Below are 17,405 nucleotides of genomic sequence, written 5' to 3' on the forward strand. Positions count from 1 at the left end.
GACCCCCTCCTGGAGGTCCGCCGGAACTACGGCGGGAGCGACCCCCTCCTGGAGGTCGGCAGGAACTACGGCGGGAGCGACCCCCTCCTGGAGGTCGGCAGGAACTACGGCGGGAGCGACCCCCTCCTGGAGGTCGGCAGGAACTACGGCGGGAGCGACCCCCTCCTGGAGGTCGGCAGGAACTACGGCGGGAGCGACCCCCTCCTGGAGGTCGGCAGGAACTACGGCGGGAGCGACCCCCTCCTGGAGGTCGGCAGGAACTACGACGGGCGCGACCCCCTCCTGGAGGTCCGCCGGAGCTGCGACGGGCGCGACCCCCTCCTGGAGGTCCGCCGGAGCTGCGATGGGAGCGACCCCCTCCTGGAGGTCCGCCGGAGCTGCGACGGGCGCGACCCCCTCCTGGAGGTCCGCCGGAGCTGCGACGGGAGCGACCCCCTCCTGGAGGTCGGCAGGAACTATGACGGGAGCGACCCCCTCCTGGAGGTCGGCAGGAACTATGACGGGAGCGACCCCCTCCTGGAGGTCGGCAGGAACTATAACGGGAGCGACCCCCCTCCTGGAGGTCGGCAGGACTATAACGGCGGCGCGACCCCCTCCTGGGGGTCCGCCGGGACTGCGGCGGGCGCGACCCCCTCCTGGGGGTCCGCCGGGACTGCGGCGGGCGCGACCCCCTCCTGGGGGTCCGCCGGGACTGCGGCGGGCGCGACCCCCTCCTGGGGGTCCGCCGGGACTGCGGCTGGCGCGACCCCCTCCTGGAGGTCCGCCGGGACTGCGGCTGGCGCGACCCCCTCCTGGAGGTGCGCCGGGGACTGCGGCTGGCGCAACCTCCTCCTGGAGGTGCGCAGGAACTGCGGCTGGCGCAACCTCCTCCTGGAGGTGCGCAGGAACTGCGGCTGGCGCAACCTCCTCCTGGAGGTGCGCAGGAACTGCGACTGGCGCGACCTCCTCCTGGAGGTGCGCAGGAACTGCGACTGGCGCGACCTCCTCCTGGAGGTGCGCAGGAACTGCGACTGGCGCGACCTCCTCCTGGAGGTGCGCAGGAACTGCGACTGGCGCGACCTCCTCCTGGAGGTGCGCAGGAACTGCGACTGGCGCGACCTCCTCCTGGAGGTGCGCAGGAACTGCGACTGGCGCGACCTCCTCCTGGAGGTGCGCAGGAACTGCGACTGGCGCGGCCTCCTCCTGGAGGTGCGCAGGAACTGCGACTAGTGCGACCTCCTCCTGGAGGTGCGCAGGAACTGCGACTAGCGCGACCTCCTCCTGGAGGTGCGCAGGAACTGCGGCTGGCGCGACCTCCTCCTGGAGGTGCGCAGGAGATGTAGCTAGCGCGACCTCCTCCTGGAGGTGCGCAGGAACTGCGGCTAGCGCGACCTCCTCCTGGAGGTGCGCAGGAACTGCGGCTAGCGCGACCTCCTCCTGGAGGTGCGCAGGAACTGCGACTAGCGCGACCTCCTCCTGGGGGTGCGCAGGAACTGCGGCTAGCGCGACCTCCTCCTGGAGGTGCGCAGGAACTGCGGCTAGCGCGACCTCCTCCTGGAGGTGCGCAGGAACTGCAGGTGCTGCCTCCTCCTGGAGGCCGGCGGGCGCTGCGGCTCCAAGGGTGACGGGGACTGGAACGACCGCTACAGGGCCGACGGGAACGGGGTCAGAGACCGGGGTGACCTCTACTTGGCCTACGGGAACGCCCTCTACTTGGCCTACGGGAACGCCCTCTACTTGGCCTACGGGAACGCCCTCTACTTGGCCTACGGGAACGCCCTCTACTTGGCCTACGGGAACGCCCTCTACTTGGCCTACGGGAACGCCCTCTACTTGGCCTACGGGAACGCCCTCAACTTGGTCGACAGGGACAGGAGCTGGAACGACCTCAACTTGGTCGACAGGGACAGGAACTGGAACGACCTCAACTTGGTCGACAGGGACAGGAACTGGAACGACCTCAACTTGGCCGACAGGGACAGGAACTGGAACGACCTCAACTTGGCCGACAGGGACAGGAACTGGAACGACCTCAACTTGGTCGACAGGGACAGGAACTGGAACGACCTCAACATGGCCGACAGGAACAGGAACTGGAACGACCTCAACTTGGTCGACAGGGACAGGAACTGGAACGACCTCAACATGGCCGACAGGAACAGGAACTGGAACGACCTCAACTTGGTCGACAAGAACTGGAACGACCTCAACATGGCCGACAGGAACTGGAACGACCTCAACATGGCCGACAGGAACTGGAACGACCTCAACATGGCCGACAGGAACTGGAACGACCGCAACATGGCCGACAGGAACTGGAACGGCCTCTGCTTGGCCGACAGGAACTAGAACGGCGTCCTCCTCTGAGGAGCCGACAGGAACTGGAACTAGAACGGCCTCAATATGGCCGACAGGGACTAGAACGGCGTCCTCCTCTGAGGAGCCGACAGGAACTGGAACTAGAACGGCCTCAATATGGCCGACGGGAACAGGAACGGCGTCCTCCTCTGAGGAGCCGACAGGAACTAGAACGGCCGCAACATGGCCGACAGGGACTGGAGCGGCGTCCCCTCCGGAGCTGGCATGACAGCTTACAGCTGCCGAGCTCGATGGGGGAGACGTCGGGCCTGATTGGGTGGGGTTAACAGTCGTCAGACGGACAGCGCCCTCTGACGGGGACAAGGACGGAACTGGGGTCAGGGCAACACACGACTGATCTGGGGTCTGGGCAACACACGGCTGATCAGGGGTCTGGGCAACACACGGCTGATCAGGGGTCTGGGCAACACACGGCTGATCTGGGGTCTGGGCAACACACGGCTGATCTGGGGTCTGGGCAACACACGGCTGATCTGGGGTCTGGGCAACACACGGCTGATCTGGGGTCTGGGCAACACACGGCTGATCTGGGGTCTGGACTAGGTTTGACTGGGCTGGGGCCTGGAGACGACAGGGCTGCACCGGGGCATGAGTAAAACACGGTTTAACTGGGGCCTGGGCAACGCGCGGCTGAACTGGGGCCTGGGCAACGCGCGGCTGAACTGGGGCCTGGGCAGCGCGCGGCTGAACTGGGGCCTGGGCAGCGCGCGGCTGAACTGGGGTCTGGGCAGCGCGCGGCTGACTTGGAAACTGAGCAGCGCGCGGCTGACTTGGAAACTGAGCAGCGCGCGGCTGACTTGGAAACTGAGCAGCGCGCGGCTGACTTGGAAACTGAGCAGCGCGCGGCTGACTTGGAAACTGAGCAGCGCGCGGCTGACTTGGAAACTGAGCAGCGCGCGGCTGACTTGGAAACTGAGCAGCGCGCGGCTGACTTGGAGGCTGAGCAGCGCGCGGCTGACTTGGAGGCTGAGCAGCGCGCGGCTGACTTTGAGGCTGAGCAGCGCGCGGCTGAACTGGAGACTGAGCAGCGCGCGGCTGAACTGGAGACTGAGCAGCGCGCGGCTGAACTGGAGACTGAGCAGCGCGCGGCTGACTTGGAGGCTGAGCAGCGCGCGGCGGAACTGGAGACTGAGGGCCGCGTGAGAGCAGGAAATCCTCCCAGGGAAATAACCATGGAGCTGGGCAGGTTGGTGTAGGCACGACGATCCGACGGGGCGGGGAGGAGGAAACCGAAACCATAGGCGGTGCGACTGGCGCTGGCGTGGTACAGAGCGTGTCGCTTAATTCATCAAACTTCGCGCATAGTCGCTCGTAGAGGCGATGAACGCTGGGGTGATCTAACGCGGTGTCATCGTCCTCCAGCGTCACTATTGCCACCTCTACGGCGCTGCGCTGATCCTCCGAGTTACTAGCCCGTCGGTAATCCTCCGCAAGGATCTCGAAATACTTATGTAGGTCGCTGGGTAGCTCGGCGCAGGTAAACTCCATACTTCCGCGGGAGAGTTATATTCGCCGTAAAAAAAAACAAGGAAAAACAGTCACTGACCTGACCGGAGGCTAAGTGCTGGCTGGGTCCAAGTTTGGCCAGATTGTTCTGTCAGGAACTCGAAGCAGGCAGACGGCGAACCCACATGCACAGCACGGAGGCGATATTATAATCCACAAAAGGGTTTATTCTCAAAGGCACGGTCAGACGGTCCAGGTCATACACAGAAAAGGCTCGGCGAAAGTACAGACAGGGAACAGGCAAAAACTCACGGTAAGTAGGTAATCCAAGGTCGGGCAGGATACATGATACGGGCAGGAACAGGACACGGGAAACACGAACACTCAGGGAACTAGAATACGACAATCTGGCGGCGAACTAAGGACACAGGTGGTGGTTAAATACAGTGATTTGATTAACTGATTACCGACAGGTGTGGGTAATGAACTAGGGAGAACAGAACTGATAACAGGAAGTAAAGCAAGAACGGAAACAGAAACTGGGAGTGCTACCAAAATAAAACCGGAACTGGAACCTGGAACCAAAATAAGACAAGGAGGACATGACGTGAAAACAGGGAACAACTAGAGACAAAGACACTGATCATGACACTAGTAAGAAAGCTAAGACTTATGTTATTCTGAGCCTCTATACACTTTGGTTACTGGACCTGAGCTTCATTCAGGTTCTACAGTATTTAACTGTCTCTAAATAAAACACATAATCATTGAAATTCAAAATAACATATCTAGACTCTTGGAGGATATTGGGAACGCGACCATTCTGCTGAATACATGACAACCTGCAAGGTGAGGAGGCCTGTGATAAAAGCCTCAGAATGCCAGTGGGCACAAAGAGGCATCCTTCACGCCCGGACACTTGGAAATCCTTTCTGCAGCACTCAGTGACTCAACAGCCGCCCGTGGTGAACAACTGTAAAGCCGAGACCCGAGGCATGGAAAGTAACAGAGACGGAGTGATTCAGTGAAAGTGAATGGCTCAGACTGTCCTACCCATCACCGAGGGGGAGAGGTTGGGAAAAAAAAGGCAGGAAAGAGGGGGAAATGACTGGCGAGTGTGTGGGAAGAGAGAGAGAGAGGGAGAGAGAGAGAGAGAGAGAGAGAGAGAGAGGAGGGGCTTAGAAAGTATGAACTTGTGTATGATTTAACTGCAGGAAGCATTAAGAAGGGAAAAGACTGCACTCAGGACGTGCTACACGGACGCGTTCGTGCTTTAAGGGGACGAGTTGCCTCATGGCTCCTCGGACGGGGACTTTTTCCACTGGGTCACGCTTTTTCTAGTGCGCTCCTTCCCTCCCGACGCTTGTCTTCTTAATAAAATCCGGAACGTTCGCCTTGAACCCGTGCGGGTTTTTCCCTTCCCTTCCACTGTGCGTGGATTTCTCTCCGGGATCGAGAAAAGGCGACAGATAAACAACAACAACAACAACAACAAGGACAGCAGACGCGGCAACGGGACGCGGGATCCGTGGGATAAACACGAAGTGGGGGAAGATGAAAGGCGTCTTGGATTTCTGCGTGCTTTTCCTCACGCTGCACGCGCCCGGCGCGCTGTCCCTGTCCACACGTAAGTTGCACGCCGATGCGCAGAGTCGCGGGTTCGGGTGCGTGGGAGCCTGCGTGTCTTGGCCCAGCGCGGCCAGCTCGCTCCGCGTGTCAGCGCGTGATGCTGTGGGGAGCGTGTGCGTGACGCTCCCCTTCACTGGCGAGGAGGAAAATGATTAAAAAAATGGATCCCGGCAGGAGTTCAACACAAAGTTGCACGGATAGCGGAGATACAGAGTGGACAGAGCAGGTGTTATGATATCAACTGGGAGAACAATAAAATGTCACTTAGGCTTCTTTAAAAATCACCTAGTAGTAGCAGGAAACAGCACATGTGTGTGTAAGTCACATGCAGCAGTAACAGTGACCTATAATAGTGTAGTGTTACACACTGGGCGTCAAATGTATCACAATCCAACATAAATCTGCACATTCTTTCCCAAGATGACTTACATAATGAGGTCCGACCCGCTCGGGGTCCACACTGGGCCGTTCCTGGGCACATTGGGGAAACACTTGACAGCTCCTGTTATTGATGCGACCTGCCGAGGTATGTTATGCCTGTTGTGTCCCCGCAGAGAAAACTCGTCCCCCCGGGAGGCTGAATTTCGACAAGTCGGCCCGTAATTCGTTTAACACATGGAGGCTTTACGGGCCGCGGCGAAGCTGTGACATCATTTGCCCAGGTTTTGGAGAATGTTAACCGGCAGCGTAATGCACAGTAACGTAAATAAATCAAAGTTATGTCCGCTTCCCCTGTTAAGTGGCTGGATTAGTTTTTATGGTGAGCTCACTGGCGAAGAATAGCTGTTCAGAGAGGATCTCCTGCTATTCATCCAGCCTGAAAGGCGCTAATAAAAGAAAGTATAGTTGTAGGGGCTTAAAGGGGACAATGAGCCTTGATCATGAGCTGTGCTGCTGTTTATTATAGGGCCTAATTGGTCATTACTGTTTTATTCAGTGTGATAATGGAAGGTGCTTTCCCTCAACTCAGTGTCTGTGGTTTATAGATGCCGCTGAAATAAAACCGTGTAAATATGGAATTGGACTTTCCTCACTGATCTGCTAGGTTCTACTGCAGGTCGTGGGACTTTAAAGCCCGATGTTCTATGTTCTGTACCTTGTATTTGACTCCACGTCTCTTTTTGCCTTATTTCGATAACCCCTCGTCTCTCCTGTTAACGCGCCGGTTTGAATAGCCCCAAAATGGGAACGTGTGAAGCAATGGAGGCCAGCGGAGAACATCTGCCACTTGGTCCCGGCTGCGCGCTCGGCGCCGCATGGCTCATTGTCCCTAAATGTTGCGTGACTTCTTCCACTTGGCTCGTCCACGCCGGCCCCTCAAAACGTTCCACATGTCCGGCCATTGTGCGGCGGACAGAGAAAGGCGCAGGCCTGCTTTGAACTGCTCCACGGATGAGTGGAGAATAAACAGGGCTTTGGAGACAAGAGGGGAACGTCACGCACCTTTTGACGAGTGACAGCATAAAAAGGCGGGTTTTCGCGCCGGAGACCTCCTATTCTCCGTCACCTGCCCCGGTCGCAGCAGCCGTCCAAACAAGTGATATTCCACTAAGCATTTCCTCCTCTAGTGTGTGGACCAGAGATAATAAACAGCGGTAATTATGTGTTTGAACTATGACGGTCGGGGTGTTAGGGGGCTTCACGCCCGCTCCAGGGCCTGGAATACGTAAACACTGATTGTTATTCAGCCGAATCGGCACATTATTGACTAATCACAGGCTCCTTCAGTGCACAGTATCTGGTGACAAAGACAACCGGCCTCTGTGCATGTGTTTGTTTGTCCATGTGTGTGTGTTGATGTCAAAGCTCCGGATTGAAGCGTGATATTAACGTTACAGTGGAATTAACCTCCTCATGAAGCGGCTTCTCCAAAAAAAGAAGGGCCGACGTTGTGTCTGTCACTAAACGTGGCTGAAAGATGAATGGATGTGGCTCCGGGCGCAGATTTGGAGTCAGACGACGACAAAGTGCTGGTGTTCGACCTCGATTTCTTTACAGATGTCGTCTTAAATACGTGTTTTTGTGCTTCTCTTCTCTTCTCTTCTCTTCTCTTCTCTTCTCTTCTCTTCTCTTCTCTTCTCTTCTCTTCTCTTCTCTTCTCTTCTCTTCTCTTCTCTTCTCTTCTCTTCTCTTCTCTTCTCTTCTCTTCTCTTCTCTTCTCTTCTCTTTCTGATGCTTTGTCCGACTGCAATCAAAGCGAAAGCCTCTCCACCATTCAGGCGTCAGTCTCGTTAAGCTGCGCTTGTTGAGGAGCGATTGTTGATCGAGGTGCGCTCACAACGACATCACAACCGCTCGCACAAAGCAGCCGACTCGCAAACACACACGCAGAAAAAACAGACACACGAGCTGAAAATATTTGAGTCGATGCCACTTGTGCAGCTGTAATTTTAGATTAAACGTTACACATCTGCTAAAACAATACTAAATAGTAAATAGAACTATTTTAATCAGCTGTTTTGAGGGACTAGAGGTTGAAAAGCACAGAAAACAAGACAGAGATTTACCGGCGGACGAGAACATCAAAACTAAAATAAAAAAAATAAAAAAACTTTTAGGAAGATTCTCATATTTTATAGCACTGGTTTGTGTTTCCCTCTGAGCTGCTGTAACTCTAGCGGAGCTGACGCTAAATGTGACGTCACCACATTTAGGTGTGTTATTCACTAACCCCCCCTCCCCCCCTCCTCCAGATGTAGCGGTCATCTACCCTCAGGACCCCGTCCTGCGCATGGGCTCCAACCTGACCGCCAGCTGCTGGGTCCACCCGGACCTGGGCGTCCACGCCGGCTCCCTGTTCTGGACCCTGAACGGCCAGCAGCTGCCCAGCGCGCTGTACCGCGTGCTGAGCCCCACCAACCTCAGCGTGACGCTGGCCGGCCTCAGCGCCTCCAAGCAGAAGTCGGGGGACAACCTGGTCTGCCACAACCACAAGGGCCACATCCTGGCGGGCTCCTGCCTCTACGTCGGCAGTAAGTGGGGCGGGGCCGAACGCGGGCCGGGTCAGAGGCGTGAAGAGGAAGTGGGAATAAGGAGTGGGCAGCGTTTGACGGGTCCCCACGCGGTTGTGGCTGTATTTCACGTTTAGTGTTGCTGCCTCCGGGCCCAGCGAGTGTGTGTCGCTGTGCGCCGACTCCACCGCCTGTGTGGTCCATTCCTCGCGCGGCAGGAATCTCCCGTTTGACAGAAACGGTCATTAAACCGCGACTCGTCTGAGCTGAACGTGGCCGCGTGATTAGCGATTAGCAGCGGAGCCGAGTCCACAAAGGAATGACGGCTACGGCGGCTGTAATAAATACTGTCCCGCAGCTCTTTGAAGACGCGGAGACGCCCGAAAGTGTCCTCACATTTAAAAATGTCCTCACACTCGGACCTCATAAACACACGAGGAACAAAAACGTTTTGTCAGACACAGGACACGCGGGTCCGCAGCCTGTGTGACACTAGAGCCGAGAACCCAGTGTTCTGAGAGATGGGGAATGGTGGCGGGGCCCCCGCGTCTGACCCGATGAGACCACGCACGCGCACGCACACACGCCGACACACACTGACGCGCACGAAGTCCAATTAAGAATAAAAAACACAGCAATTTGGGAGGAACAGAGCGAACTACGCTCAGGGGGAGGAGGACGTTCTTCCCCTCACTGATCCTGTCCCACGCTTCTCTCCCCTCTGTCCACCTGTTGTCCTCCTTCACCCGCTACCCCCCCCCCCCCCCTCCCTTTCCCCGTCCCAGTGCCTCCAGAGAAGCCGGTCAACCTGACCTGCTGGTCCAGGAACACCAAAGACCTGACCTGCAGCTGGGCTCCGGGAGGAAAAGGCGAGACCAACATCAGCACGCAGTACACGCTCAAGTACAAGCTCCGGTACGCCGCACACACCCGCAGTCGCACAAAACATGTAGACGGGGAGGAAAACGCACCCAGCCTCCACCCCACGAGTCCGATGCAGCGCCTTCCATCCAAAGCAAACATCGTTCCAGAGGTCGGGATTCTGACGTGCCTCAGAAATGTTCATGTAACGAGCGGCGCTGGAACGAGACAAAATAGCTCAGCTCTTTGGCAGAACGCACTGTGTGAGTGGTTGCCAGAGGGCAAAAGCCTGTCAGCGGTAAAAAACGTCAGCCCTAATGAGAATTAAGGAAACTGAACTTCATCTGGCAGCCGTACATTTGAAATACGTTGCAGATGGGCTAGATTTTATATCTTTAGTAAAACATAACACCCAAACAGATACTAACAAATATCATATAATTATATTCAACTGTTTTTTAAGGTGGTACGGTAAAGAGAAGGAGTGTGAGGACTACACTCACACGCAGCCGTACTCCTGCAGCATCACCAGGGACCTGCACCTCTTCACGCCCTACGAGATCTGGGTGGAGGCCTCCAACCAGCTGGGCCGCGCCACCTCTGATGTCATCACCCTGGACATCCTAGACGTGGGTGAGTAGGACGCGTGACCCCTGACCCCGTCTTTATGACCGCTGTGGATCTATGGTCCTGGTGTCAACGAGTCCCCGGTTTGTGATCTGGGAGAGTGGAAACCACCTGAAAGCAGAACTGAGGAAACTAGAAAAGCGCTCTGAGCAAACATAAAAGTTTTATGTTGTGTATTTTCTGCAAAAAAATCTATTTATTTCCTAACATTTACATGTGCTAGTTAAATAGCTTCATTTAAAAAAGTTATTGTGGGAGGAAACAGAAAGGACTAAAGCCATGTAGCGTGTCTCATTTAATAGAAATTCACTTGAAGCTAAAACCTGGAGCACCAATATGTCTCACACAGATAAATATGCCAGAACATCTACAGCTCATTAATCAACACGTTGTATCTTGTTTGTTTAACCCGTGCACAAAATGGTGTAACATTAACAATTAGTGGTTATATCATTTTCCTGACAGCAGTAATGTCAAGGTTCCAGTGAGTCTAGGAGCGTTTCCTCCGATCCAGTGGACAGATTCATGGGTCAAATCCATAACAGCACATTATGTTTTATTAACACATATATAGAAGATGCTAAGTTTGGTTTCGGGTGTTTAACAAGCTACAACTCGCCCAGTGAGCAACTTTTATAGGAATGAATGGAACTAGCATCATTCTCGTGACCTATTAAACTACTTTAGAGGGTATAATAATGACAAGGGCAATAATAATGATAGTAACAAACCATCTGAAGCAGCCTTTAGAACATTATTTCACATTCTAGTGGTTGGATTTCCGTGTAACAGACACCTTAGGAGGCCACTAGATGTAACAGAAGCTGTGCGGAGGTTAAATTCTCAGCGAAGCTCCCACGATGAGCCGCTTTTCATTCCTGCCTATTATCTCGTAATCCTCCGATGCGTCTTGTGACCCGCAGGTTGGAAACGAGCCTGACCGTGGTTTTACCCTCATATGGGCATCTTTACAATCGCCGCTTCGGCGCGTTCTTTCCTACAGACGGGCCGCTGGCGCCGTCCCGGGGGCCGGGACCCACCTCTCGCCGGGGCTTATTCCGATGGGAGGCGAGCGGCGTTCCCTTTTAAAGCTGTGCTTTAGCTCACGCCTCGGCTTAGCGCCGTTCGGGCGGACGGAGGGGGCAACGAGACCAAATTCTTCCCCCGTTACCCCCCCTCATACACACATGCATGTCCACACCTGGACGAGCGTAGGTGTGTGACGGGCGGGAACGCCCTCTCCTTTGATGAGATCATTTTCTCTTTAGTCATGCTCACTGGACACACACACACACACACACACACACACACACACACACACACACACACACACACACACACACACACACACACACACACACACACACACGCACGCAACAGGCGCTAACCCCCTTTTAGGCAATGTTGGAAGGTGCCAGACTGTCTCCGATGGTCGGAGACCCTCGAGGCCGGTGGATGTTTGGGATCAGAGGCTTTAAGACCTGGACCTGAAATAACACAACCCGATTAGCCTTCAGCTCTCGCCGCGGCTCCCTCCTAGCATGTTCCTGATAATGCGCCAGAGCAGCGTATAGAGTTTCAGAGGCGATCACGTCAGCGGTCCGCCGTCATGTGATCCCTTCCTTCCCTAATGTATGCATGCATGCACGCACACACCTGCGCACGCACCCCGGGGGCAGGGCAAGGCCCAGGAACCGTATGGGAAAAGGCGGGCGCGGCGTGGGCGGCCTCTGGACTCGCGTCCGCGGGCTAGCGCGCGTGCGCGTTTTGTTTCTCCCCGGTTGCCGCGGCCGTCGAGCGCGGGCGTCAGTTTCCACAACAGCGGCGGGTCATAAAACACAGCAACCGCACCTGCACGCTCGGGCTGCGTGAGTCACACCGATGAGGTAGAGTCCAATCGCTGCCGAAGGCGAGGCGGAAACACCTACAGGTTCCTTCAGAACCCTCTGAACCGAGATACTAGAGGCAACGTGTTGAAGGATGATGCAACATTAATTACATTGTTTGATCGTAATTCATGACATCTCACATATTTTTTTAATACAGAATGCGTTCAGCAATAACACATTTACTCTCATTAATAAACATCTGTAATCTGTGTTAGTGTATTTATTTATTAGAACAGTTAGAACAGATCAGACGTTATTTATCTTATTATGTTTGAACTTTTGTGTTCATGTAGTAATTATCTAGAATAATTGTAATAAAATCAACCAAACTGAAAATCCTTGATAAATAAACTACAGAGCAAATAAAAAGCATGTAATAGTAAGTAATGCACATGTACCATATTGCATTTACTGACCTCTGTGAAGTGGAGTTTATTTATATTATAATATCCTTGTTAATTTGATGATCATAGTATGCATCTCATTACAGTTTGATTAAACACTTTGATTGATGTTGCTCGTTAGCTTCACACCAGAGAACAGTAATATCCTGTCATTACCGCTGAACTTGCCCACTGGCCTGTTCTTAACTGCTGAGGACAAAATTAGCAGAGATAAAAAAATCAATCATATAAAATTAACTGACATAAAAAAGAAAAAAATTAAACTTTTAGACTTTGGTTTTCCTTTTTTTTGAATGCAGCCTGAAGTCCCCAGTTCCTGGCGACCAGGCTCATTGAGAACTCTCGTGTCAGTTCCCACTTTTACCCTCCTGGGTCGTCTTTGTTTGTTTACTCATAAGGCCTGACATTATGAGCAAGGAAAGCTAAAATAATGGTCTGTCACCACGTTTGTTTGTCGGATAGATAATTGTTGTCAGATGAAGAACCTCCCTCATCCCACACAGACACTAGAAGGCACTCGGAAACCGCAAACCTCCGCCAGTTCCTAACAATCCTTCATTGTGCTGTTAGACATAAAGACATCACTCCTATTGCTTTTAAATTCAAATTGAATGGATTTTGTTGATAACTGTAAAGATGCCTCTAAGCTATGAGGTTCTGGAGCTTGGCTCGAAAGGATAATCTGGGCCATCTGTCCACCAGAAGTTTATCATTAAGTCCTCAGGAAAGAAATAAACGTGTTAATGGAAGTAATAAATACAAGAATACCCAGTTTGTGCCTCTTATGAAGTCACTGCACATTTAACACATGCATTGATGATTAAGTTATGGTCATAGATACAAGCCACTGCTTTTGCAAAATAGAAATAAAATCCAGAAGTACATTTGGCACAAATTGAGGTCACTGTAAAGCTGCAAGAATCAATATCTTCATATGAAATGAATATTTTTTAAATGTGAAACATGTTACGATCTCTTTCTACTGCTCCACTCTGCTCTCTGATCTTTGAGGCGTCTTTTTTAGTATCAGCTCAATCCTTTGAATTTATAGTTACAGAGTCATTCTCAGCGGGCTAATTTTTATTTCCAGCAGTCAACTTTTTATATAAGGGATGAGTCGAGATGAAAATAAAGTTTAAAGGAATAACGTTTAAAGGAAAGTTAATATTGAACAGAAACACAACTAGATATTTACTATAGCTGCTCTATGCATAAATACATGATAAATATGCTGTAAGATATTTAGATTATAATGTTTTATTTAAATCTGGTTTTGCTGCCCCCTAGTGGCCATAACCAAGCAGATCAAGCTGCTTTAAAAATCCCACTTTCGAAAATAACATTCATAGCAGTTTAATTTTAAAGCCAGTTGTTTTGCAGCATCATGTTTAACAAGTATCACGTTCACCTTCTTTTTAATGGAAGAGCATGGGTTGCAGATGCAGACAGTAAGTTCTGCCTGTGACATGCGTGCAACCATCAGTGGAATGGAATCCGTGAAGTCACCCTCTTCTTTTGTCGTCCGCAGTGACCACGGATCCCCCCTCAGGTGTGACTGTGAGCCGCGTTGGGCAGCTGGAGGATCAGCTGAGTGTTCGCTGGGAAGCTCCTCCTGCTCTCAAAGACTTCCTGTTTCAGGCTAAATACCAGATTCGCTACAGACTGGAGGACAGCCAAGACTGGAAGGTAAAGGAAAAGGACACAGAGCTAGAAGGACACAAACCGATGCTTTTTAGCCTCCTACATTCAAAGAGCCCGTATCACCGAAGCGCTGGCCCAGCTGTTTCTCATCTTAAAGCTGTAATCACTTCTAATCTAGTCTGATTGAAGCCTACTCTGCCAGATGAGTTAATAGTTGGGCTGGTCGCACATTTCATCAGCCATAAATCTGGAAGTCAGGTTTTGATCAGGAGAAAAACAAATGCCAGAGCCACTGTGTACCTCGACTCAGACCTTTAATGAATGAAAAATACAGCCGTGCAGGTGGCGCTTCCCACAATCCCCTGGGTAAAAGTGAAGATTCTCCAGTAATTAAGGGGGAATTACACCGATGTAATACAAGCAAGTCTTTGCTCGCAAAGTGGAAAAAGAAAAGGAGGGGGGAGTGGAGCGGCGACGGAGGGATGAGAAAGAGGAGAGCGGAGACTTAAATCCAAGTGGCTTTAAGGGTTTGGTGGTGAAAACAAAACACGCTTTCCTTCTGAACTGGCCCTAATCATGAGGTCATGCTGAGGAATGGAGGGATACATCTCAGCTGTTAATGTCTTCAATATGGCTGTAAAGACACTCAGCGGTAACCTCTTCCTTCTAGCATCATTAGCCCTCACGCGCCTGGAATTTCCACCTTCTGCTTTCTGTTGGCGTCTCGATTAGCAAGTGTTAGCGAACAGAAAGCATCACCACGCCACATCTGATCATCAACTATAGGTCGTTTATTACCCCCGAGTCTCCACGTACCTGCGCCTGCTCCCATGTGCGTCCCAGCACATCCGGCTTTGGAATAAGTAACAGGGAGCAGATTTTACCCAGCAGGCACAATTACATGAAAATATTTTCATAAACACGCTGATCAGGAGCCACCAAACAATGTGGTGCTCATGCATGTTTTGGTCTGTACATGGTTTGCGGTTTCTTTCGACATCTTGTTCCTGCCTTGTGTTTTAGTTCTTGCCCATTGGTATTTAATACTGTGGTCAGACCTCCAGCGTGACTCCCTTGTGTTCCCGTCTCTTTGTGTCTCGTAGGTGATGGATGACGTTGGGAACCAGACCTCTTGCCGGCTGGCTGGACTCAGACCTGGCACTGTGTACTTTGTCCAGGTACGTGTGTGCGCCTCCCGGTGGACAGAGACACAAAGACACATTCTGTGACCGGCCGGTGTTTCAGAGCTCGAACGCTTTCACCTTCCCCAGGTTCGCTGCAACCCCGTGGGCATTTATGGGTCTCGCAAAGCCGGGATCTGGAGCGAGTGGAGCCACCCCACGGCTGCATCCACACCCCACAGCGGTGAGCACGCACGCACGCGCACGCACGCACAAACACATGCACACACACACACATGCATGCACGCACACACACACACACACACACACACGCACACACATGCACGCACGCACACACTTAGTCCATTTTAGGAGCTTATTTGCAGGAGTACAGGTTGTTTGTGTCACGGTGCATCTCGGGACCTGCAGCGTTTGCCCACTGCTGGAAGCTTGCAGGCTCCATTCTGGTATCATAACTCCTGAAAACCACTAAAACCCATTTGTGAAACAATTTTAAGAAGGATCAAGCTTGCAGCCACTACTTTATGGCTTTGGCACCAATTACTCTGGAGCACACACTCAAACACACATCTTACAATCTCTGCGGTAGAAACTCATTGGCACAATTCATTCCTAAGCTCCTCACTGACCCCACACATCAGAGCACTCAACCCACGTCTACGCTGTTTCCCTTTCTATTCTCCTGTTTCGTTGTCTTTTAAATACTTACACCTTCGTCTTATTACATGTCACTTATGTTATAAGTTATTCTCATGCCTTCGCTGTGTGTGACAGCTATAATCGTCCTCCATCTTCATAGATCCTATTTAACCTAACACACGTAGCCTGGATCTGGACTCGTTAGCAGCACGCTGTCCGTGATGATGTCTGAAGGTTGTTAGAAGTGTCACAAGAGAGATTCCACATCGGAACCTCTCACATGGTTTTAATTAGGCAATTACTCAGAGCTTTCGGAGCTATGTTCGCCTTCTCTCCGGCCTCCTTAATCATTTCATCACTCCAAATAATTCATGTGTGATCCTTCGGAGGCGTTGTTCTCTCGATGGTCGGGAACCACTGGAAAAAATGCGGGAGGGGATTTATAACAGCTGATTAGTTTTTAAATGGTAGCTTGCGTCAGCCGTCGCAGCGGTGCCGCTGGTTCAACTAATTCCCTGCTCCCACCTCTCGCCCGCAGAGCGCTTGATGTCGGGCTCCTGCGACTCCAAGTCCAGCGGCGACTCCAACTCCACGCTGCGCCGGGAGCTGAAGCAGTTCTTCGGCTGGGTGCGCAAGCACGCGTACGGCTGCAGCAGCATGTCCATGAAGCTGTACGACCAGTGGCGCGTGCTGATGCAGAAGTCCCACAAAGCTCGCAACCAGGTAGGTAAGCATCGCTAGCGCCGGGAGGGAGTCCGTGTCAGTGCACTCGCCGCACAGCGCGGGCATGTCTAACGTGTGTGTCCGTCTGCTCAGGTTCTTCAAGGGGATAAATCCTAGCGCACCCTGCATTTAGAAGCAGGAATCTGAGAACAGAAGTGAGTGCCAGCGTCATGTTTGTGTCTATGCCGGAAAAAGATTGTACTCATATACGGGAATTATAAAGACAATTTGCTTTGGACGTTCACCAGCAATGGACGTGAGAGGACCTCCGAAGAAAAGCAGTGGGACTCTCTTCCTTTATGCATCTTTTCCAGCCGAGGTGGACTCGGGCTCCGGCCGAGGAGGCGGAGCCGCCGCGGGCGCCGTGTGGACATCGAACCACCAGGACGTTAGCGAGGACGTTCCACGCGGCGGCCGCTCTAAACCTCACAACAGATTCCAGGGAGGATCACAGAGCGTTGGTTGTGTTTCGAAGGCTTTGTGGGAGGATCCAAAGCACCATCTAGTGGCCGCTGGCCGTGCGTGGACGCTCTGGTTGAAGCTTTCCCTCTGGTCCTGGTGTAAAAAGCAAATCACTCTTATTAATAACAGTATTTGTAGTTTGTGCTTTGTTGTAGCCTGTAACGCCCAGGATGTGTCTGTTTCTGAGTGACAGCGTGTGTTGTTGTGTGTGAAGACGTTTCGCGGCCTTTATTTTTGTATTGAATTGTACCAGCATATTTAAAACTGTATAAAGTTATGTTTTATTTCCTAAGTTATGTTTAGTCAGTAAAGAAATATCAGTGAATGAAGTTTTGAGTCTTTTTAGGCTTTGATCTGGCAACTTTGTTTTCTCTGTTCTGTTTATTTCATATCTCTGTTTTCTGTAAAAGAAAATAGTCAGAACGAAAAAAAAATCAATTTCAAATTCTGTTAGAAACGGTATAAATGATCAACAAGGCCTTTAAATGTGGGTCTTGTCCACACGGTGGTGCTCCGTGTTCCTCTAATTCTCGGCCTAGACGTGACTGACTGCTCGCTAATTCACAAAAATCAGCAGTGTAATAACGCTGGGCGTGAGTGAAACGCTGCGTGTTCAGTTCAGTCACGTCGCCG

The 17,405-nt window shown here is 52.3% G+C and overlaps 1 protein-coding gene and 1 long non-coding RNA gene across 5 annotated transcripts in view; one reads left to right on the plus strand and one right to left on the minus strand.

Annotated features, from left to right (window-relative positions):
- crlf1a (cytokine receptor-like factor 1a) overlaps positions 1–17,101 on the plus strand; it is a 24,303-nt gene extending 7,202 nt beyond the window's left edge. Inside the window, exons 1-10 of one of the 4 annotated variants that reach the window (XM_029138932.3) lie at positions 4,989–5,431; positions 8,127–8,405; positions 9,170–9,299; positions 9,709–9,878; positions 13,694–13,851; positions 14,910–14,984; positions 15,078–15,171; positions 16,126–16,314; positions 16,404–16,465; positions 16,559–17,101. In XM_029138932.3, coding sequence (XP_028994765.1) covers positions 5,359–5,431; positions 8,127–8,405; positions 9,170–9,299; positions 9,709–9,878; positions 13,694–13,851; positions 14,910–14,984; positions 15,078–15,171; positions 16,126–16,314; positions 16,404–16,420 — 1,185 coding nt within the window. In that variant the 5' untranslated portion in view covers positions 4,989–5,358 and the 3' untranslated portion in view covers positions 16,421–16,465; positions 16,559–17,101. Of the gene's footprint in view, positions 1–4,988; positions 5,432–8,126; positions 8,406–9,169; positions 9,300–9,708; positions 9,879–13,693; positions 13,852–14,909; positions 14,985–15,077; positions 15,172–16,125; positions 16,315–16,403 lie in introns of those variants that run through there. The other 3 variants (XM_029138929.3, XM_029138931.3, XM_029138933.3) reach the window with 3 other exon arrangements.
- On the minus strand, positions 15,451–16,253 carry LOC129603623 (uncharacterized). Its single transcript, XR_008693696.1, has 2 exons — positions 16,113–16,253; positions 15,451–16,004 (listed from the first exon to the last, which is right to left on the minus strand). It is a non-coding gene; the product is annotated as an uncharacterized LOC129603623 (long non-coding RNA).
- Positions 17,102–17,405: the final 304 nt, after the last annotated feature.

Source organism: Betta splendens, chromosome 22, assembly GCF_900634795.4.
Source record: "Betta splendens chromosome 22, fBetSpl5.4, whole genome shotgun sequence".
NCBI lineage: Eukaryota > Metazoa > Chordata > Actinopteri > Anabantiformes > Osphronemidae > Betta > Betta splendens.